We start from the raw sequence: 23905 nt of genomic DNA, 5'->3' as shown, positions 1-23905 counted from the left end.
TAACCTAAATCTCCTCCAACACAGCTTCATGCCATTCCCATGGGTCCTGTGACTGGTCACCACAGAGAACAGATTAGTGCAGGTCTCTCCACTTTCCCCCCACGAGGAAACTGTAGATTGTGATGAGGTCTCCCCTTAGTCTTCTCCAGACTGACCAGCCAAATGATCTCAGCCCCTTCTCATACAGCTTCCCCTCTAAGACTTTCACCAACTTCATACCCCTTCTTTGGACTCCCTCTAATAGCTCAACATCTTTCTTATATTGTGGTACCAAAAACTGCACACAATATTCAAGGTGAGGTCGCACTACTGCAGAGCAGAGTGGGACAATCACCTCCCTCAACCAGCTGGTGATGCTTCTCCTGATGCCTCCCACGGCATGGTTGGCCCTCCTGGCTGCCAGGGCACTGCTGACTCATATCCAACTTGATGTTGACCAGGGCCCCCAGGTTGCCTTCTGTAGCACTGCTCTGTAGCATTTTGTTCCGCGATATGTATGTACATCCAGGGCTCTCCCATCTCAGTGCAGAACCTGGCACAGTTTTTCTTGAACTTCATATGGTTGGTGATTAACAAGCCCTTTAAGGTCTCTTTACAGGACTTCTCTGTCTTTGAGGGAGTCAACAGCTCCTCACAATTTAGCACCATTGGCAAATTTACTTAGTATCCCTTCCAGTCCATCATCCAAGTCATTTATGAAGATGTAGAAGAGCACAGGGCCCAAGACGGAGCCCTGTAGGACCTCACTAGTGACAGATAACTAGTCTGATGTCATCCCATTCACTGTTACCCTCTGTGCTCGACCTGTGAACCATTTGCTCACCCACCACATGATATGTTTATCCATCTGTGTGCTGGACAGTTTGTCCACAATGATCCTGTGAGACAGTATCGAAAGCCTTACTGAAATCCAAAAAGACGACAGCAACTGGCTTCCTTTGATCAACTAGATGGGTTACCTAGTCACAAAAGGAAATCAGGTTGGAAAAGCAGGACTTTCCTCTCATGAAGCCATGTTGGCTGTGACCAATGACTGCATTGTCTTTCAGATGTTTTTCAATACCTCCCAGAAAAATCTTCTCCATAACTTTACTAGCCACTGAAGTGAGACTGACAGACCTGTAGTTTCTGGGGTCCTCCGTCTTGCCCTTCCTGAAAACTAGGACAATGTTAGCCAATTTCCACTCTGCTGGGACCATCCTGGATTCCTTTTCAAAAATCATCGAGAGAGGCTTTGCAATGGCATTAGCCAGCAATTTGAGGATTCTCAAATGAATTCCATCAGGTGCCACTGACTTACAGGGATTCTGCTGGAGCAGCAGTTCTGCAGGGTCAGCTGGGAGTTTATCATTCTCCAGTTCAGGGCCCTCCAGTTCAGGGCCCTGTCACCCTCTTAGCCCATCATGAGTGTTGAAGACAGAGGCAAAGAAAGCGTTAAACACCTCTGCCTTGTCTCTGTCCCTGTTTGTGAGTGATCATCCTCATCATGTAACAAGCCAATGTTATTTCTGCACCGCATTTTGTTATTAACATGTTTTTAAAAACTCTTTTTATTGTCCTCCACATTTCTGGCCAGTTTGAACTACAGCTGAAATTTGGCTGCACGAATTTTCTCTCTACAGTGGTGAGCAGCATCTCTATTCCTTCCATGTCACCCAACCTTGCTTCCACTGGGCATATACCTTCTTTTTTTGCCTTAGTTCCAAAAAAAAAAAGCCAACCTTATGCTTCATCTGCTTGAGTTCCACGATTTTGGAATTGCCAGCTCCTATGCTCTGAGGAGGTGGTCCTTAAAAAAGGTGACCAGCCCTGATGGACCCAGGAATTCCCCAAGGATGTGATAAATTTATTCATTTTTATATCTGTTTTAATTTTATATTTTTTAAATTTGATTTATTCTAAGCTTTTTTCATGGTAACTCACCCATAGAATAGTTTAAAATTAGTAAAATGAAAATTTGTGGTTAGGTGCTTCCACTGTAGTAGCAATTCTGTACATACAGAGCCACAGTACACCATGGACAAGATTTAAGCATTCTGAAGTCATATGCATGCAAGATTATTATCTCTTCTATGCTATACTCAGATTTGATTTCTCATTTAGGTGCCTTGAAGATCTACAAGATTTCTAGATACAGCATGATAAAAACATCTAAAAAACCCCAACTCCCTCTTTACAAGCCTAGAGAGAAATACTGCACTTCGGTGAATATGAATATAACCTAAAGAGACATGTTAAGGAAATAATACCTGAATTTACATGTCTTTGTCAAAGTAATAGTGACATAGGGAGAAGCATGCCTGTTCATCTTCCCTATCTTTGAAGTATTTGAAGTGCTCACTCACTAGAAAAAACAGGTATGTGCCTTTTTTCCTGATGAGTCAAGCATATTTTCTTGCTTCGCTTTCAGAATGGGGGTAAAAAAAGTCTTATAATTGAAACCAGGTGTTTTCTGTCCTAATTTATTACATCAAACAATGATGTCACTGTAATACCATTCTAACACCATTCTGTATAAGTATAAACTGGTCATCAGAAATTAGCAAGCTAAAAAATTGTTCTTCAGCATCATAGCTTACGACAATGCAAAAAAGCAAACCCTATAATATGTTTAAATTTTATTCATGGGCTAGGAAAAAAATATAGATGTCAGATAATGTTAAGGAATTTTAACAAAATGTCACCAATTAAAAATAAAATGAAATCTGGGAAACCAGTCAAAATTATACTTGAAAATAATTTAAAGCAAGAAGTGGAGAACTGGAATTTTAATTTACAATCAGAAAATTACATAAGTAATTTCAACAAGTAGGAGGAGAAAAAATACTAGTCAGCTACCCTGTACAGAAAGGCTCAGGATGGTAAACAACCCTCCCAAACAATTGGACAGAGCTTTCTTCTTAGTGGAAACCGGTACCAAACAAAAACTCACCAAAAGGCAAAAATTCGTGAAAACATTCTCTATATTGGCAAAGAGGCAGAACAGTGATACAGAAATACCACAGACAGAGTCCTGTGCTTGGTACAGTGACAAAAGCAAATAGCAGAAATTTTTCAAAATCAAGAGGATTGCAATGATGTTTTTGAAGGCAACAGATGAGGAAAGCAGGATAAAGGCCTGTTACAGCATATCTGCCAAAATTTCAATTTTAAAGTTGTGTCTCACATGGGACAAAGTGGCCATTATTTGAAGCCGAATATATTTTATGAGCTGACAGATGTAGAAACTGTGATCAATAACAGCCTGGAGGTCTACACATCACACGTTAGATATCTGCAAGCAATGGCTAAGAAGTGAACCAAGCAGTAAACTTCTGCAGTCCAAAAGACTGGTTTAAATCACTGTCTTCACAAAAAGACAAATAAAGGATAACAGTATACATCATTTTATATTAATCTCGCTGAATCAACTTCACTCATATTTTACCATCCCTTCCTTGGGAAATAAGATCACATTATTGACAGTTTTGTGGTGCAGTTTCTTCCAGTAATTTATTGAGTTTCAGCCTTCACAGCCTTCCTATTTTTTCATTTCACATGACATAGGAGCTGTCAGAAAATTGTATGTGTGCCTTCTTTTACACTCCCATATCTCCTACCAGTGTCTGCCCCGGGCCAAAGTTTCACCCAGACAATCCTTGTTAATATGGCAATCCTGTTAATAATCTTGAATAAGAGTATGTTGAGAGCAAACTGGTCTTCGCAAAACTGCACAGGCCAGTAATCTCATTTGGTTGGTTGGTTGGTTTGGTTTTGATATATTACTCTGTCCAGCTCCATTAGTACTTTTTGCTTCCAACTTGTTACTTTTCTGTGACCTCGTCCAAAACCTGCAGTTTCTGCAGTTTTCAGTGAAGGCAAATTTCTTTTCAGAACTCATGCACATCGAAGATGACCACTACTGATACTACAGATATTTCCAAGATCTACAGAATAAAAGCTCCAGGCAAAAACTAGAATATCAGCTACAAGCTGCTGATTTGGTGATGTGCTCCTGGTTATGGGACAAAAAAACCCAAACAAACAAACAAAAAAATCCTGACCCCTCCAAAAAAACGAAACGAACAAAAACCAACCCCACACTCCAATGAGTGAGCACATAATTGGTGAGACCATACATATTGAAATCAACACACAGCAATGTGAATGCTCGCATATCCTAGGTGCTTTTTGTAATCATAAATAGAACCAGAATTTCTTTCATTATTATTTCATAGCTACCTGACTAAGTAAATTCTGATGAAATCAGTATTACTAAAGTCAGGGTAGTAACTTGCAAGAAACTGGAACACTGCAAATCTGTCCACTCCCAGCTGTCTGACAGCCAATATATTCATATCTAGCATATGTTAATGTTTTATTTGCACTGGAAATAAACTAAAATAATAATAATGTGCTGCAGGTATTTTATATTTTATGATCTCCCTGGTAAGAACATAATGAAAAAGGAATGGAAAATATTATCTCTTTTCCCAGACAATCTTGACAGAATAGGTTATAAGGAGAGCAGAGCAAAATTTGGCCTACAGCAAAATTCTCATGTAAAAAAAATATTTTTAATTCTCTACCAAAAAAATTATCAATATTATTTTTCCAGTTTCTTCTTTAGTGCAGACTGCTACATATTCAGTGTAATATATTTTAATGAATAAGGATTTTCTTAAACATATTTTATTTTAGTATTCATTCCTCAGGGAGACTAAAACTAGATGACTCTACCATTAACTGGAATTCTCCTCATAAACTGATACATTGCCTCCAGATAGAGCCTTCTAGTAGAGTTCCATAATGCATGGAGTCCAGAATAGCTAAAATCCCACTCACCTAGGAGGGAGTGGTACTTTGATGTATGAAGAGACTGAGACAGGCATAGGCACTGGAACCTCCAGACCTCTTTTGCTAACAAGGAACAATGAAATTCAAAGGACATGGGGAAGGAAGAAAGGAAATACAGGAACAAAATATTCTGAGAAGTCCAATTACTGTAAGCTGTACTTCAATGCACCGTAAGGTGTATTTTAATTTGTAGAACAACACACATACAGGGTATGAGTTTCCTGCTCAGAGGATAATTCCAAGTGAATTGCAAGTGAAAAGACTCAGTTTCCCTCCTGATGAGGAATACTGCCCAGCTTTCAAAGAGCGAGGGTCACTTGAGACTACAAGCTTGGCAGCAAAAATCCACTGACAATTCTGTCACTGGTCATGTAACAGATATAAACCAAATATTGCTATGGTGTAAGAGCAGTGTGAAACTTTCTATAGCTTTACAATGGAAAATATACGAGAGACTGAGCACCTTGGGTCAAGGGTGAGACTGGTCCTGACTATGAAAGCCGAGTCTCTCCAGTGTCTTCAACTGGCTTTCAGTCCAGCACAGGAAAGGCCCCAAAGTATTCTTAGACTGTCTGAGCTTCCTGAGATGTTACACATCCCAGAGAAGCAAAGGCTCTGAGACCTTCCCAATGTGTGCAAACTCCTGATGGAAGAGAATGAAGAAGAGGCTGTTCTCAGTGGTGCCCAGTGAAAGCACAAGAGGCAACGGGTCCAAATTAAAACATACAAGAAAATACTTTTCTACTGTGAGGGTGACTGAGCACTGGCACAGGTCACCCAAGGAGGTTGTGGAGTCTCCATCTTTGTAGATATTCAAAAGCCATCTGGTCACAGTCCTGGCCAGCCTGCTCTAGGTTGCCATGCTTGAGCAGGAGGGTTGGACCTGGAGACCTCCAAAGGTCCCTTCCAAACTCAACCCTTCTGTGAGATTGAGACTGTAGGAGCTATGCTGGATTCACAAATGACACATAAATCAATTATGCTTTTCTACTATAGTTTTGTAAATCTAAAATGGTTCCACTGATTTTGTTGACCTACGTGAGTTCAAGGACATGTTTTTTTCCCTTTAAAAAATATTTCACTAGAAAAAATTATTTGTGTCCTATTTCTAAATGAATATAAATACTAAATTTCTTTTGAAGTCACAAGAGTTGCTGAAGTAATAAAATGGTTTAAACAGTCTGCAAAGTACAATGTAATTCATCTCAGTAGTACAAGTGGGTATATAATGCTTTTTATCTGTCATTCCAACATGATACTACCATTATATGTGATGCAAAAGCCTGAGAAATAAGGTTGATGTGAATAATTTCAGCACTGAAAATCCAGAAAGTAGAGGCTGAACAGATACTATTCTGATAAATACTAAATAACTTTCAGAAGTTCTGCATGCTGACTACAGGAGGTTATAATAAATAACATGGCTCTAGGGAACAATCCAGTGCTGGCTATATTCCAGATATTTTTCAGGACTATTCTGAAGTAGGTTAATTTATCTGATTTTACATATTAAAAACCCCCTCAATATAATGGAATTTATGCACTTGTGCTATTTGCACTTGTGTTCTTTAAAAAGCCATATATAAATATTTATAATCAAAAAGCAACTAATTTTTTGCATTAGCCAGAATGTTGCTTCTCCTTTATATTCTAAAGTGTACATTTTTTATAAAAGCTATGATAAATTACTAATCATTGCTTCACTGCTAAAAACGGTCTCTTCTTCCTCCAGTACTAATGCTTGCTTTGTCACCCTGAGCCTGCTGGCTGCCCATAGCCCTCAGACTTGTGCTGTGTCCCAGTCAGCACGCTGGAGCTGCTCTTTGGTTTCCCTTCCTCTGATTTACTGCAAGGATAAGATGACCTGTTCAGCCAGTGCTCACTAATCCTGCCATTCCATCATTGCTATGAGCTGCAGCCTCTTCTTTGTGCCACACTGAATGCAGGAGAAATTCACCAAGAGCTGGAGAAGCAAGGCAGGGGCTGGCATCCCACTCTGCTAATGATGGATGTCACCAAAGGCAAGAGGGTGCAAACCAAGAAAAAAAGCGGTGATTTTGTGAGAAGGTGAAACTTGGTGAGAAACTGTGCTGACTTTGGCTGGGGTAGAGTTAATGTTCTTCTCAATGACCGGTATAGGGGTGTGTTTTGGATTTGTGCGTCAGTAGGCTACAAGTGCTGGAGCTTGCAGAAGAGTGTCTAGCTTTGGGGAAAAAACAGTGTGTCATGAAGAGCAAGAGGGGATATCCCTTTAATTTTAATCATGAAATTAAAAGTACAACAGGTCACTGCATCAGAAACCTACACGTTATAAGAGCCACAATGTCCATATTTCTGTTTTAATTATTTTGTTCAAAAAATTCTTCCCAAGTTATAGAACCCCTTTACACACTTTCTCTCCAGGGCTGCTAGCATCAGAACTGTAAGCTGATCCAGTACAAGCCTATGCTTCACATAGTTGCTTAAAACACTTGTGTTAGAGTGTAAATTTGGCTACAACGCACCAGAAACCCATCAAATGTCCTGTTTCAGAAGAAAAACAGGTGCATGAAAAAATCACAACCTGCAGATTTAAGCATAATCACTCAGAGTTTAACCTCTACTGGAATCTGTTGGGACAGATTTAAATAGTTTGGGATTAGGTCTATAAATATCTACAGTGTCACTGGGAGGAGGACAGTGATGAGAAAACAGCAATTTCTTCCTGGAGATCAGTCTTTGGTGGTGGGAATTACTGCACCAGATACTGGTACAAATATCACTTCTGGCCTTAAAAAAATGAAAATCAGCTAGTTTTTAATAATACATTGCCTGCATTTAAAAAAACAATGCATATAGCACATAGCTATTGGAAGTGATGCCTCAGTGTTAATACACCAACTAATAAAAACATTACTATAATTAGATTTGCTGACCAAGCACCAATTGTCTCAGCTACTAAGACATTGGCAGTCTTTCCACAATTCACTTAAAATAAATGAACCTGTCCTTGTACTTCTTAAACAAAGTCTGTGGTCTAAAGCAATATTTGTAGGGTCAGTAGTAGAGCTTAATCTGTCCACAATTCGTATCAGTGCCTATCACCATACAATGCATTTATCTCTGCAGACGAGAAAAGAGTTTAATGATCTTTCACACATACCCTCTCAGAAAGGTTTACAATTGCATTGAGCATAGCAAAGAAAGTAGTCTATGCCTTCTGACTACAAACAATTCTCCACAGGAAGGTCCCACTGAACTAAGATACGTGCTTTGGTAGCTGGAGTGAATTTTGCATTGAATAGCTTGTCTTCAGCTGAAACATATATCCAACACACTGGCCCATTTATCTGCCCTGGAAGACTGCTGCTTCTTTTAGTCCATTACAGCTAATAGAAAACATAGCAATAATTTGCATGCATTGCCATTCCTTATGCTACCAGCATCGACCTTTGCACAAGACAAAACAGTGCAAATTGTCTGAATGTCCTCAAACAAAGTATGGAGTTAGGGGAGAAAGGTCAGGGTTTGGTTTGTTGTTTGTTTTGTGGGGTTTTTTCCCTTTGGCTCACAAGAAGAACCAAAGTCAAAGCAATATTAGTTAAAAAATAAAAAATCTAAACCATTCCTTACTAAGTGTTCTTCCCTGAACTAAGCATTTAAGAAAAACATGACGAGTTAGTTGTGCTGAAATTTCCGAAGTGTTAAAAACATAATAAAACAAGATACAACAAAGTTGTACTGTCCAAAATGTAAATGCTGGGCTGAAGCTCAATTCCCAAGACTTGGCAGGATGGGAAAGTCTCTTAGCATAACTGCTTAATGACAGAACCAGGCTTTAAAATCCAGTACTTTACATTCCTATCTGACACACCTGATATGCATCACAGTAACTGCTGTAACGACTAAGCTCACAACTTTATCTGTCTAAAACTTCAGTATTCAATATAATCACCTGGGCTTCCTATACAATCCGTGTCCACTTCTGAAAGGCAATTCATCCCATCCCTTCCAGCCCCTCTCAGCACCCTCTGGAGGTGCCAATCTCTTTCACTGGCTATCAAGAGAGTCAAACTGGTGATGTCCACGACTAGTAAATGACACTCAAGAGGTCAATGAAACAGCAAATGACAGGAAGCTTGAAAGTGCTTGATTACAGTCTGTAACCCTCCCTGCAGACTGAGTGCTAGCACACGTTATGGCGCAATTTTGGCCTGTATCAGACAAGATGCTCTGAAGCAGTGTCAGGCATGGTTGGGGAGACAGCCTTGATCAGACTCAGCCATCTGGATGTAGATAATCTGTTGGGGGGAAGGGGGAAGAGAGTTTAGTCATGTAAATTGGAGCCACAAGTGCCACTCAGCCACAAGGTCACAGAACTGTGTCTCTGCTATTTTAATTACTAGTGTATATGAAGTCATTTCAGATTATATTCCCAAATTCTGGATGCATAAAGCCAAGCAGAATGACCCTATCTTTGATCACTTAGGGGTTAATAAATAAATAATTAAATAAATAAATACAATTAAAAACCCAGAAAGCCTGGTTGCTGACCACTGTAAAAGCCTGAAGTGCTGTACTCAACTCTTCCCTGCCAGTCGCCACTAAATCAGACCTCGTTCTTCTGATTTTTGATGACTTTGTTCAAACACCAGTAGAAGAAAGGAATAATTGAGAAAGGAAGCACTTAGCTCTGGCAGAGTGAGACATGGCCACAAGGCTGGCACAGCTGCCACTGCCTGGGCACTTCTACTTACATAACAGTTTGGCAGAAACAACCCCAAGCAAGAGCCATGTTCACCAAGCACACTGACCTCAATCAGCTCAGACCCCGAGCTGAAGACACCAAGAGGACACAATACGGCTGACACATACATATGAACTCAGAGACAACTCAGCATTTGCACCAAGCTGGCCCAAAGAATAAGTCACAGTCCTGCATCTCCATCACCTCTAACTTCCACTTTTTCACTGGAATATAACTACCTTGTCAATGGGACTCCAACTTTCATTCTCCGCCCTTTGGTCCCAGGAATTTAGCCACTTCAAAAATGGTTTGATTTATTTAAAAGTCACTTTAAATAACCTTGATGAAATTAGGAACAATTTTTCAAAATCAATTTTTACTTATATTTTCTGATCTAATTATTTTTCGAGTAGTTTGTCAAGAGAGTAATATGTGTGTATGTTAGTTATAAATTGAATTATGTACTGGCATAAAATTCACAACACTGAAAGATACAACATTTTTCATAATATTAAGAATATCAAACAGGAAATATCAAAGTAAACTTTACAGTGTGCAGTACCAGAACTGTATCTTAATGTGAAGGAGAAGTATTAATGCTGTATGACAAGGTCAGTGTCCATATGCTCATTCGCATTTCTTCACTCTTGTCAAGACTCCTAATAAAAGCAACTTTGGAAGACATCATATGATGTGAGTGTTTCCCCATTAACATCCCAACTCAATTCACAGGCAGTACATTAGAAAAACATACTTCAGAGGATCAGGTTTTCAAATTCTGCCAATACTGGTCAGAGATTCAAATAGTGTCAAATAGAGGCTTGAATGCCACACATCTGAGATCCCTGAATTACCAATTCCCTGAGTCATCTAATATGCATGGAAATTCTGTGTAGCTGGTTAAAAAAAAGTATTTGAATTCTCATTTCCTCTTAATTAGAATTAATCTACTTGAGAAAGTTAATAACGCTTCATGAAATGGAATGGTTTGTGTAACTTCTAACACAATTAAATATTAATAAATTCCTGTGGGAGCTAGATCAATGGAGTACAAAACGTCTTCCTGAATTTTATCTTACAACATGTCATTTTAACCAGTTATGTATTTCTCTACACTCTGTAAGAAATTTTATACACAGTAGAAGAGTGATGAAACCCTACAGAAAAATCTCAGCATTTACAGAATAAAGAAGTGTGTGCATCTCATGCTCAGTTTCAATAGTGGATTCTACCACAGTCTATAATAACTAATCATCACATACGGAATACACGTAATCAATGTGTAGTCCATCTAAGCAGTGATTAAACCAAAATTCCCCTTCTCTGGCCCTATTCACAACAAAACCAAAATGCTATAAAACCAAAAAGTAATCAGATATCCCAAACAACAATATTAAATAACTTTCATTTACTTTCCTGTACAATTCTTTTATGACCTTTTGTGAAAGAACATTTCTAGGTGTCTGGTTTTTGCTGGTATCTTGGGTCTAGATGAGTTTTCTCTTCCCTTAATTACAGAAGAAGAATCTTAAATCTGAACCTCCATTTCTGGCACTACAATATAAGGTTGAAAGTACATTCTTCTTGTGATAAAGGTGTTAGACATTGATCAAAACAGACACCAGGCAATTTTTCTTGAACTTCGGTTTGGTATAAAAGATAGACAATGGAAGACAAGTGCAGAAAGCTTTTTAATTAGCTTTTTTCTTTTAAAACTTTGATAAAAAATATCTATGCTTAAAAAAAAAATTACAACTAAAATGAAACAAAATATCCCAAAATGAAAAATTAAAATCTTCTGGTTATCAATTTCTCAGAATACTTCAGAGAAGTCCAAGTTCCCCAATTCCTCAACCCAAATATTTAATTCCCTGACCAGTTCTTTTACTGACATATTTACAGAAAGATTCATATTGTTTAAGATTTCAAAGTATTCATTAGAAGAAAGCACAACAGTAAAACTTACATTGACATTCCTTGCAGCACTTGCCATCCACATAGGTCAGGGCAGAATTAAGTGGACAGTCAGCAAGGGGGCAAATCAAAGCCTCGCACTGCACCGTACCGTTCTAGAAGAATAAAAGGTGCTTAACTGGTAGTTATTTTTAGCAATAGCAGAGATGTTCTCAACTTGAAAAATCTATTCTTAAATGCAACGAATTCTCTAACAACACCAAAAACGACATTTCAACACAGATCTTTTAAAAACTAAATGAACAGACATTTAAAAACTAAATGACATACTTTTAGAATGTCACACATACAATCTTTTAGACATGAATCACGTGGTCTTTGAAATGATAATGATCCCTTTTTTTTTTAAGAGGCAAATCTATTTGGAGGCAAAACATTCAGGTTTTTTGTTGATTGGCAGACAGATTACTGCGAAATAACAATTTCACAGATAATACTCTGCCTTCTGATTTTTATGTGAGACAATATATTTCTAAAAAGGTAATAATATTATAGCTGCAAGAAAAATCTAAGACAAAAATATGTAATGCTTTAAATATGTATCAGCCAGAATTGATACCATAAAATACCAAAAGCGAAATTAATATCCCTTCAGAAATATAAAGATCAAAAAAAATATGAAGCTTTAAGAGACCCATTTAGCAAATTATAGATAGCAGCAAATCAGTCTAAGGTGCAGTACAGACAACAACAGCCTTTTCACTGATTTCTAATGGCCTTTGGATTAGGCATTTAATGAGTTCAAATGAAATGAATGAGTTTTACATGAATGGACAATAACACAGATGCCATGGTTTGGTACCTGAAAGGATACTTGCAATCACTTCTGGAGTTGTGATACCTTTGGGAATCTTCCATCCACCAAATCTTTTTCATTTGTAATATAACAGAGCTTACATATGACCCTGACATTTTACTCTTTATTGCTTACTGAGATGTAACCAAAGGCAACCAAAGGGAATCAGACACAAGGGATCTATTAAATCATTTGCCAGGAAAAAGGCTGTGTTTATAGTGACAAAAAGCAGATAATTAATTTTCCAGAGAAACCATTTGCAACTCAGTGCATGGGAATAACATGATAGCTAAGTACATCGCATAGCATCTGCATATGGTAACACGAAATACAGGAAATACACATACTAGCACTACTGAAACAGTAGGGAAATATACTTATGTAGGGTCTTTCTGTGGCTGGGTTTTGGTAGTGGGGGGGCTACAGGGGTGGTTTCCATTAGAAGCTGCTAGAAGCTTCTCCTGTCCTGTGGAGCCAATGCCAGCACAGACTTCCTGCTGCTGGCCAAGGCCGAGCCAATTAGAAGTAAAAGTAACGCCTCTGTGATAACATATTTAAAAACAAAAGATTGTTGCGCAGAAGAAAATTGCAGCCAGGGAAGAGCAGAGTGAGAACATGGGAATAACAACGTAGACACCAAGGTCAGTGCAGAAGGAGGGGTAGGAGATGCTCCAGACACCGGAGCTGAGGCTCCTGTAGCCTGTGGTCAAGACCATGGTCTGCCCCTGCAGCCCATGGAGGACCATCAGGGTGCAGACACCCACCTGCAGCCCATGGAGGAGCCCATGCTGGAGCAGGTGGATGCATGAAGGAGGCTGTGACCCTGTGGGAGGTCCAGGATAGAGCGGGTCCTGCCAGAGACCTGCGGCCCATGGAGAGGGAAGCCCACACTGGAGCAGGTTTTTTCCAGGTAGGACTAGTGGCCCCTGCGGGGGACTCACATCGGTACAGCTCATTTATGAAGGACTGTACCCCATGGAGGAGTGACCCACGGGACAGCAGTTTGGGAGGAACTGCTGCCTGAGGGATGGACTCACACCAGAGAGGCCCATCAAGGACTGTCTCCCATGGGAGGGAACCCACGGGAGCAGGGGAAGGACTCCTCTCTCTGAGCAGCAGCAGAAACAACAACTGACCATAACCCACATTCCCCATCCCCCTGCACCACTGGGGAAGAAGAGGGAGAACATGGAAGGAAGGAGGGGTGGGGGGAATGTGCTTTTAAGATTGTTCTATTTCTCACTCTTTGGCTCTTATCCTGTTAGTAATAAATGTAAGTATTATCCCCACTTTGAGTCTTGTTTTGCCTGTGAAGGTAGCCAGTTACTGACCTCTCCCAGCTCTTATCTCTACTCACGAATTCCTAGCTATTTTTTTTTCTCTCTCCTCTGTCCAGTTGCAGAGGAGAGTGAGAGAGCAGCTTTAGTGGGTACGTGGTATCTGGGCAGGGTCAACCCGCTACAGTCTTTTTGGTGGCCCATATGGGGCTGACCAAGGGGATATTCCATACCATATGACGTCAACCCAGATATAAAAGCTGAGGCAAGGAGCAGGACCGGAGGCACTCATTGTCTCTGATGGCTGCCTGCTGAAAACCATACGTGTGCTGGAGCCCTGCTTCTCAGAGAAGTGGTCAACCATTGCTGCTGTGGTGGTTTGAAAAAGGCTTTTCCTCAGGAGGTATTGTTTTTCATACTGGACCAATTAACAGCCTGTACGCTCTTGTGGAAGTTACATGCTCACAGAAACAGAAGAGAAGGGGTTAATTTTGGACTGCATGGCTAGAAGCAGAAGCAGCCATGCTCTCAGTGTGCTTGGAATGGCCCAGGGCCGGGGGGCCTCTGTTCCCTGGCTCCTGCCAGCTGGGCCAGGAGCAGCCATCCATGCAGTGGAGCCCGCCCCCCACCAAAACTGGTGACCACGGAGGACCCTGAAGGATCGAGGAAGGCCTCCAGGTCGAATTTACTCCACTTCGCAGAGATGGGGGAGAAAATCAACAGCAAAATGTTCAATCAGCCAGGCAGAAACCTGCAACCGAGCACAGACAGCGTTGGAACTGAGCCAGTGAGGGGTGGCCAGAGCAAGCTGAGCTGTTCAGCCATGAACTCTGAGGTGGAGGCAGCCACAGAACAAACTTCTGCAGAGGAGTAGCCTGAGCTATCACAACAGCTCGGAACAGAGAGGCCCCCTGCAAAAGGTCAGCAGCACCAGTGAATTGGTTGGAATCAATTCTAAGGTAAGAACTAAACTAAGAACCCCTAAAATTCTTTTACCCCGAGGAGGAGTGAAATCTTCGAAGAAGCTCCCCAAAGGCTCGGGCTCGAGGGAGCCGGGATTTCCACAAAGTAAAAACAGGGGATAAAGACAAGATAAGAGACACTTAACAGTGCCACAAGAAATTAATTTAGAAGAACTACAGTTTGAAAGTGAAAAAAAGGACTTCTCCTTTCTTCTTGGACTCTTTTTGAAAGAAAGGAGAGACTTAATCTGATGTAATATATTATTTTACTGTAGAAGAAGTAGTTAAGTTGTTATATATATATATACGTATGTAAATAAAACTTGGAAATATTTCCCTTCCCCTAATACCAAGTTGTATGTGTCTGAAAACTTCTTCCCTTTCACATTAGAACAAATCATAACAACCCCTTTAAATTGGCCTTTTTGAAATTCCTGTGTTTTTCCAACCACCACAGCTGCTTATGGGAAGTAGAGATTAACTGCTGGCTCCTGCTTTGTGCACACACGCTGCCTTCGCTTTCTTTTTTTGCATAAATATAAACTGCCTTATCACAACCCACGATTTGTGTTGTTTTCTTTTCCCACCTTACTCTCTCCCCTGTGCTGCTGGGAAGGGGAGGGATAGAGCAGCTGGGTGGGCACCTGGTGTTCAGCCAAGGTGAACCCATCACAATTTATCAATGCTATTCCTTAGATTTAGATCAAGTATTAAAGCACTTTGTTGTTACTACCTAGCATACATCTGGAAGTTCTCATTATTTGCTTCAATAAAACTAATCAGAGGAAACACTGGAGTTCCTGACTCTCCACTCTAACTGTAGCCATACCATGCAAGTGCAGTTCTTACAGCCATCCGTCCAGGATTCAAACTCTCTGTAAGTCGTGCCTTTCATTGTGCATGTCCTTTCACAGTAGCACTGATCCAACTTGTTCATCCTCTGTTCAGCTTGAGACAACTGTATAGTTCACAAAAAAAGTTCTGAATTTGTAAGTTGTTTTCACTTTAGTAAAAACACAATTCAAACTATCCCCCTTATCATCAAGAATGTAGATGAGAGAATAAATGTAGGGAAATGCAGTCAAAGACACTAAAACAGCTATTGTTAAATAAGATTAAACCATCAGTCATTCAGAGATGGAAATTAAGAAGTAAGACACAATGAACTTTATCTTTCTCATCATCATCACATCAGAGCCATCATGAAACAAAATGAGTAGGTCAAGACGGATACAGTTCCCTTATTTTTCACCTTTGTATGTGTGAACTGATCAAGTATCTTGCTCTACATTAAGTCCTTGCAGACAGTAGGTTAGAGGGTAAAAGACCAAAACTTAAGTAGAGTGGCCAATTTGCAAATTGTAAAGCTCAAAACCAACATGTTAGCAATTGTTTCTGCACTTCAGCCAAAGCATTTTTAAAATTTGTGTATTGAATCAGTCAGGTAATAGCATTCCTGCTGTTATCTAAAGAACTAACATTTAAAATCAGAAGACTAGTCTATTTTCACTGGCAGACATGAATGGTTTTGGATTCTACAGGAAAGAAAGAGGAAAGTCCTGCTTTGGATTCTTAATTCCTTGCCTTGCATGTATTTTGTCTGAACATGCGTTTGGCAGCTCAGGTCTAGAAAAGTCTTGGTAAGTCTTGCTGCAATAAACACTAAAAACACAATTACCTATTTCATTCTAGGTTTGTTGATTTATTAGCCTAATAGAGTTTGGATATCTCTGAGCCCTTTCCTTGCTCAGGGACTTAGATACTGTCTACTATTAAAATACACAATTCTATAAAAATATTAAAACACAAGAAAACTCTCTGAACTGGGAATCTGTATGTAGAGACACTAGGTATGGCTATATAAAGATATAATATACCATGTAGGGACGTTTTGCACACACTCACGTGCACATCCCCATATAAGCATGAAAAATCTACAAAGACAGCAATTTAAGACTGATAGTCCTCATTTCTCCCATGACTTGAGTCCTAGTAAACATTACCTTAGCTGATGTTTTGGCTAAGATGTCTTGCAGTTCCATAATTTTCTGCACAAGTCCATGGAAGTCATTACAAGTTGGGCATGCTAGAATAATAAAATCTGTGCTTTAATAAAAAACCAAACAAACATGTATTCACAATAGGTTCAATTACGCCAAAGCTGACAACCAATACACTTAAAATTCAAGGGTTTAAGAAAGCTTGTAGGATAGAAAGAAGGCACAAAGAACACCTTTCATTTTATGATACAAGAATTAATAGACTTACTGCGATTAAGGTCTGGGCATTGAGAAATAAATCCTTGAGGCATGACAAGTAATTGCACATCTTGCATTATGCCCTATGTGTAAGTGGAGAGGAAAAAAAAGGATACATTATTTTTACCTGTCAAAATTATGTTTTCCATTCACCATGTAAAATATTAAAGTCCACGCAGAAAAGCTACCTAATAAAAACAACAGTTATGAATAAAAAGCTTCTTGCCTGGGCCCAATTCAGTGATAGAAAAATAAACAGAAACTAAAATAGATAGATGTACAGACATACTGAATAATTTTTAAAGGCATGAGATTAAATGTCAAGATATAATTATGTGGCAGAAATTTGGTGGTTTTGAATTCATTGTTATTTTTAGTTAGACACAGCAGTAAAGCTTGAAAATGACCTTTAAAAGTAATTCAAAAACAGGTGCAGTTTCAGTTACTTTTAAATAAAATGCAAATTTTTTACTAAGCTATAACTCTTAAATAGATCTGAAGATTAAAGAAATGAGAGCCAGGAAAAATACATTCATGTCAATCCTTAATGATTTTGTGCTGGTTTTGGCTGGAATAGAGTTAATTTTCTTCACAGTTTGAGCCTATGTTTGGGATTTGTGCTGGAAACAGTGCTGATAACATAAGGATGTTTTAGCTATTGCTGAGCAGAACTTAAACAGGAACAAGGCCTTTTCTGCTTTTCATACCGACCCACCAGCGAGGAGGTTGGTGGTGCAAAAGGAGTTGGGAAAGACACAGTTGGGACAGCTGACTCCACCCAACCAAAAAAGGGATCATATTCCAGATGATATGCTGTAACACACAGCATTTAAAGCTGGGGCGAGAAATATGGGACATTCAGAGCGATGGGTGTTTGTCTTCATAAGTAACCGTTAGATGTGATGGAGCCCTGCTTTCCTGGGGATGGCTGAACACCTGCCTGTCCCTGGGAAGCGGTGAATGAATCCCTTGTTTGGCTTTGGCTGTGTTTGTAGCTTTGATTTACCTATTAAACTCTATCTCAAACTACAAGTTTTCTAACTTTTATGCTTCTGATTCTCTTCCCCCCCGCCCAGGTTAGGGAGTGAGCAAGAGTGGTGCCAGCTGGGGTTAAACTACAACAGATTTTGATGGGTATCCTTCCATAAAGCTTGCAGAATGCTGAGAAACTACATGTCTGTTACACAGCTGAAGAGTAGCATGTTGGCAAGAACTTAGGGAAATTTTAGCACGAAATTCAACTATGATATCTGGAAAAGGATGGTTTCACCAGAAGAATAGATCCCATTTACATGCATGCTTAGTCATTAAGATATAATTAGTAGCCAGCTTGCTGCTCTTCAATAGCAAAGGTCAAAGGGCAATTCGAAAGTGAGACAAGAACTGTGCTATGATTACAGAAGCACAAACTGGTTGAGGTTGGGAGGCACCTCCTGAGATCATCTTCTCCAACTCCACTGCTCAAGCAGGATTGGCCACAGCCAGGTTGCCCAGGACTGTTTCTAAAGAGCTTTTGAATATCTCCACCAGTAGTCTTACTGTGACCAACCCCACAGCAGAACTGGCTTTTTATGTTCGTATGGAATTTCAGGTGTTTCAGTTGCTATTGCTTCCTGGCCTTTCAGTGGACACTACTGAGAAGAGTCTGGATCCCTCATCTTCATTTCACCCCTCCCAAATTCAGGTATTTATACACATTAACGAAATTCCCCTGATACCTCCTGAACCTTCTCTTCTCCAGGCTGAACAATCCCACCTGTCTCAGCCTCACACCATATGAAAGATGCTTCAATTCCTTAATCATTTTATTTCAGTTCACTCCTTTCCTTTCAGGGAATACATACCTTAAAATAACCATGTGCAATATTCCTCTGTCCCAGCCAAAAGGTTGTACCCAAAGGCAAGTCCATGAAAGGCTTCTCCACAACTCTTTCATAAATTCTGAAAAGGAAAGGAAAAGTATAGTCCCAAGATGTTATCATTCAATTTACCCAGAGCTGGAATATTCAAAGTGTGACAAATTCTTGTAAAACAACACTCTTTACTTACTTATTGCAGTCCACGTGTAAAATCAAGTGAGAGGCGCTGATTGCTAAGGAAAGTCTGTGCCATTTATCATCTGCCAAAATGTATGGGAATACTTCTGTGTGGGAGCGATGACTGCCTGAACGATAATGCAACCTGATTTCATTTCGATGACCACTGCTTTCCAGCTCCAGGTACCTGTATCATAAATGCATCATCATGTCATGGATCATTTTTATCAGCACAGCAACATTTTACATAAGCCATCTTCTCATCATCATGCAGGAACTACTTAAAAGAGGGAGAAAAACAAGCAAGGAGATACAAAGGCAAAAGCAGACTCTTCAGATTTCCACTGCATCTTTCTTCTCAATGACAAATAATAGCAGGTTACAACTGGTAACAACTTACAACAAGGTAAGTACATAAGATTTCAAGCCAAATGTTTTTTCTTCTAGCAACATTATTTTCCTGAATATGATGATTGCAAGTATTATGCTATTATGAATAGTTGCCTCATATCCTGAAAGCACAGTAAGGATACTCTGAAGGCATGAATGCATAAAAGACAACCCCAAGTTTTGCAGTGGGGACATCATTAGCAATTACCAATCAAGGAAGTAAGGACTGAGATTGAATACTGCTTTGTTTGCTTTCATGTGTACTGTTACATCTCCTTTTATTTTTTGTAATAAAATTTCTCCAAAGAAACATCAAATCAATAAATGCTAACTCTTCAGAAAAATTTATATATATGTGCACATATTTGGTTTGTTAAATAAGTATGTGTATTTGTGAGGTGGGTGTGTGTATACATACAACTCTATATGTATGCACATATATATGTAAATATGTATATATATGGTAAAAACCCAGCAGCGCAGCTGTGCCAAAATAAGTGTACCCTTCACAAGATTTGCAGATTGCAAATTCAAGCTTTGATGGTGAAATTTTAGCAGCTTAATTTTAAAAGCATTCTGTAACAAACTCAGTTCTTAGACAGGCTGGTCTCTTGCATGTTGGAACTCTTCTGGGAAAAAGCTTGACAAACCATTTGTCTTTTAAAGCAGTAAGCTTCTCATTTTAAAATTCCCCCAAGAAAATACTTTTTACACAGGAAAGGAAAAACAAAATGGAGTTTCTCTAAAAATCATACATAACATACAGCTAAAAAACAAGGAAAATAACGTATGTGGTGAGATACACAACAACTGAGAGAACGGACAGTTCATTTTTGTCTATTTTTGCGGTTACATCTGCAATCAGGCATGACAGTGGCTTGTAATCTGAGTGCACATGTTCCAGGGTGACGTCATTTACTTAAACAGGCTATCTATATTAAGGAATAGACAAGATAATGAGTACAGTTTTGAGGAGTGAAGTTGAGACCAAATCAAAACTATCTTGTACAATCATTATCCCTAGGAAGAGAGGCTGGGCTCACTGTACAGTTCTCCTTCCTTCAGAGTGTTTCACAGTGGAACATGCCTGGCAACAGCACAAAAACAAGTATTTTTTTGCAAATCCAGCAAAGGACAATTTGTTCTTTATCCTTAGTATTAGCAAAGAAGCTAACTAATTTCAGATATAAATTTTATAATTTGAGACAATTTACCTTCTCATGGCCCAAAACCAATTTTTGCATTGGCAAGAAGTGGAAACTAACAGAAGGCCAGGCTGGAAAAAAAATGGGCAGTAATGGCATGACATCAGTCAACTTAATAACCTCCTTCATAACTCAAGCTTCAAGGATAAAAATAAGGTCACTCCCAACCTAACAGAGAAGGGGAACATTACAGAACGGGACTCCTCCAGCAACTTCTAAGTGTCTCCATCCAGTCGCAGACACAAATTGGAAAATGAAAGGCAGGGATATGTTGAAAAAGGCTTCCTGGTAAAACCAACAGCTACCTACTCATTTGAAGTCAATGACAGAACTGATGCCGGCACACAGAGATGCAGGCAGGTAGGGAACAAACTACACCTGTAGACACACAGTCGGTACAGAATGTACTCGTGTTGTCCCTTATGCAGGTAAGATAATGAATGAAACATGGCTTTGCCAATAAAAAGAAGACATTGCCCTACAAATTTCACAAAATAAAAACTGCTGAGAGAGGATGCTGACAATCGATGATGCTGTAATAAGCAAGGAAATCTGCCGACACAAAGTTCTGCAAAAACTGTGGACACTTGGGGTTTTGTTTTAACGGTGATTAATGCACTGTTTTGATATTCACAGACAATCTCTTGTTCTTCCATTTGGTAAACTAACAAATACAACTCCCTTCTAAAGGAGAAAATATACTTCAAAGTGCAAAAAGAAAATAATAGCCATTAGGACAATTAGTAGGAGAATAATTTATGGTTTATTAATAATCTGTAGAGGCAGCAACAAAACACGATGAGAAAAGCAAGTGGAATGATAGCCAGAACAATATTGCTTTCAGCTTGAATTAATGCCATAATGCTGAAACACAGAGAAGTGAAAGTGAATAATTTCCACCTAATTATTTACAAAATATTGTGCTTGCTATTCCACTTTTCTACATCTGTTTAACTGCCTGGACTTACATGGCTCTGTCTCAGTCTCATGAGCTTCAGGAGACTGGACAAGCCTCAGCACTGACTAACTCATTATGGGTGAAAATGCAAAGTTTGCCCACAGTGAGGTTTCTTGTTCCGTCTGTGAGGCTGTAACACTTGGGTGCACGCTTTCCAAAAGTTTTGAAGAGTCTTTGAGAAAGTATACTAAGCATTAACAAACACAACTGGGTTTTAAAAATTCATTTCTGGTGACAAAAATACTGTACACTTTTCTGTACACACAGGATTGCTAATCATCTGAGAGGGAAAAGATAGTGATTTCAGTTCCTAAATGACTTTTTAAAGGAAACAATAACCGCATTGTACTGCAGTCTTCTCCTAGCCAAGAATTTCGTTACTGAAAAGCTTCAGGGGAACCTCATCAGTTGAGTCACTGGTTCCTTGTCCACACCAGCCCAGCACAGCCCACTCATCACAGGGAGAGCAGCAGCCAAAGATGTCCCATTATAAATGTCACTGATGCTTCTTCCAGCAAGCTCCAAGGTGCTCTTCTATGCTGCAGAAGGCAAAAAGCTCTTGGAGTGAAAAATAAACCCCAACGAGAAACACAATAGCAGAACCTGCTCCCCACTTCTAATGTCCATAATCTCTGTGGTTGTTTAATCAATACCAGGGTATTTGATTTTAACCTGCAAAAAAACCACACACACATTGGGTTAAACTGATTTAACTTCAGAGGGAGATCATACATGCTTAGGAATTACTATGTTTGACACACGGAGAAGAAAATGCCAACCTGGAAAAAAAGGTTGTTACATCTCCATAGATCACTCTATGCATGCACAATCATTGCAAAGGCAGCAGCCAAGGCCACCACTGCAGATCAGCCACTCTGCTTGGAAACTAGCCAGCCCGCGATCTCTTATGTACTGCGGATGAACGTGTCTTCGTAAGAGGAAGAAATTTGTTTCAAATGCCCCAGAGGAATTTGAGACAGAAAACAGTGATGTGTTCTCTGCTGCCCAGCACTGATCTATTGTAACTGCATAAGAGCTGGGAGTCAGCAGATCTGCTCAACTGTCAACAGATCAGCTCTAATGACCATCCTGGCAAAGGGCACATGATCACAACCAGCCCAGGCAGGACCTGCTCTTTGGGCTGTGACAGACCAGCTCAAGGGAGACTGTGGGAGTCAGGATGTACAGCAAAACGCTAGAGATTTAGGAGGTGAAACACCAGGTGGTCCTGCTGCACACAGTATCAGTCTTTGACAAGAGGGAGGTATGGTCATTCCAGCTAACAGCCAGCGTTGGCAAGGCCAAGTCTTTGATGGCTCACTTGTTCATTTGGCATCCTTGCTCACACAACAAATGCACAGTGTAACTGTCCACACTTACTCCAGACAACTAATAATTTTAATTTCATTTTACAGCACGCAGACAAATATTTTAGACGCTAAAGGCAAGATATCATGTCTGTTGCTTATTAATTTATTACAGGGTCGTTTTTTGGATTTTTTTTTTTAAACTTTTCCTACTCTAAAGTTATAGGTATAGTGTTAAAAGAGTTCTTCATGGCTCTTCAATCTACATTAAAAAGGAACACCAATAAAATTAAAGACGAATATATACTTAAGAAAAAAAATTAAAATCCATAGCTCCATTACATATAAAAATATCTTCATTTGAAGATTTTTATATGAAAGTTCTGGCTTTTTTGTTAGGTATAATTACATAAAACAAACAAAAAAAGAGATCCTATTCAGTAGACCCTACTCATTACAAACTATGGCTACAATAGTAGTAACTTTTTCTGCCAGGTATAGATTATGAAGATGTAAAAGCAATTAACGCAGCACCACTACCACATTCACTGGTAGTTTGCTGTTCTCCATGGTACGATGACTGAGCAGTCAGGAGTGTGAACCTTATTCTTCTATTTGGAATTAACACTAAGCATTTTGAAACATTAACTAGGAGATTTTACAGCTTGGTGCATTCCCTAGAACAACATGGCATCAAAATATCCCCAGATGGATTCTCATTTTTTCAACCTAAATGATTCTATGATTATATGAAATGTCAAGCAGTAACTTCATTTTACCTGTAAAAATACAGTTCCCACTTCTTACACTACTTCTTGACCTTACCGGCTTTGCCCTTTTCCTTGACTATCTAAAGTTCTACCCAGGCAAGAGAAGATTGGCAGTTTTGCCAGAGAGTGAAAAATTTAAAAATGGTCTTTATTTTTCTGGATAAGTTGGTAGAACTTATTGCAAGTACACAGTGGGTAGGAAAGCCAGCAATTCCAGTTCTGTCCCTTTCTTTTGCTGAATACAGTTTTAGAGCCAGATACAAATTTTCTGACTTAGGATACTTTTGTTCAAAAATGTTGATCCATTCATTAAAACCAAATCTTTTGACAGAAACATTATCACAGCAAAACTTGCGGGGTCTAGGATTAAATACTTGCTAAAATGAGAGAGAGAGAAAATCTAAGATTCT

The 23905-nt window shown here is 39.4% G+C and overlaps 1 protein-coding gene across 1 annotated transcript in view; it reads right to left on the bottom strand.

The window, feature by feature from the left end:
• Nucleotides 1–23905, bottom strand: part of NELL2 (neural EGFL like 2) — a 147800-nt gene that overhangs the window by 95615 nt on the left and 28280 nt on the right. Inside the window, exons 4-9 of the mRNA XM_027658873.1 lie at nucleotides 18879–19052; nucleotides 18674–18770; nucleotides 16840–16912; nucleotides 16575–16657; nucleotides 15401–15529; nucleotides 11529–11631 (exon numbers count right to left, since the gene is read on the bottom strand). Coding sequence (XP_027514674.1) covers nucleotides 11529–11631; nucleotides 15401–15529; nucleotides 16575–16657; nucleotides 16840–16912; nucleotides 18674–18770; nucleotides 18879–19052 — 659 coding nt within the window. The remainder of the gene's footprint in view (nucleotides 1–11528; nucleotides 11632–15400; nucleotides 15530–16574; nucleotides 16658–16839; nucleotides 16913–18673; nucleotides 18771–18878; nucleotides 19053–23905) is intronic.

This window comes from Corapipo altera, unplaced genomic scaffold, assembly GCF_003945725.1.
Source record: "Corapipo altera isolate COAL_440 unplaced genomic scaffold, ASM394572v1 1, whole genome shotgun sequence".
In the NCBI taxonomy this organism is placed as follows: Eukaryota; Metazoa; Chordata; class Aves; order Passeriformes; family Pipridae; genus Corapipo; species Corapipo altera.
This window is presented reverse-complemented; position numbering and strand designations above follow the sequence as displayed.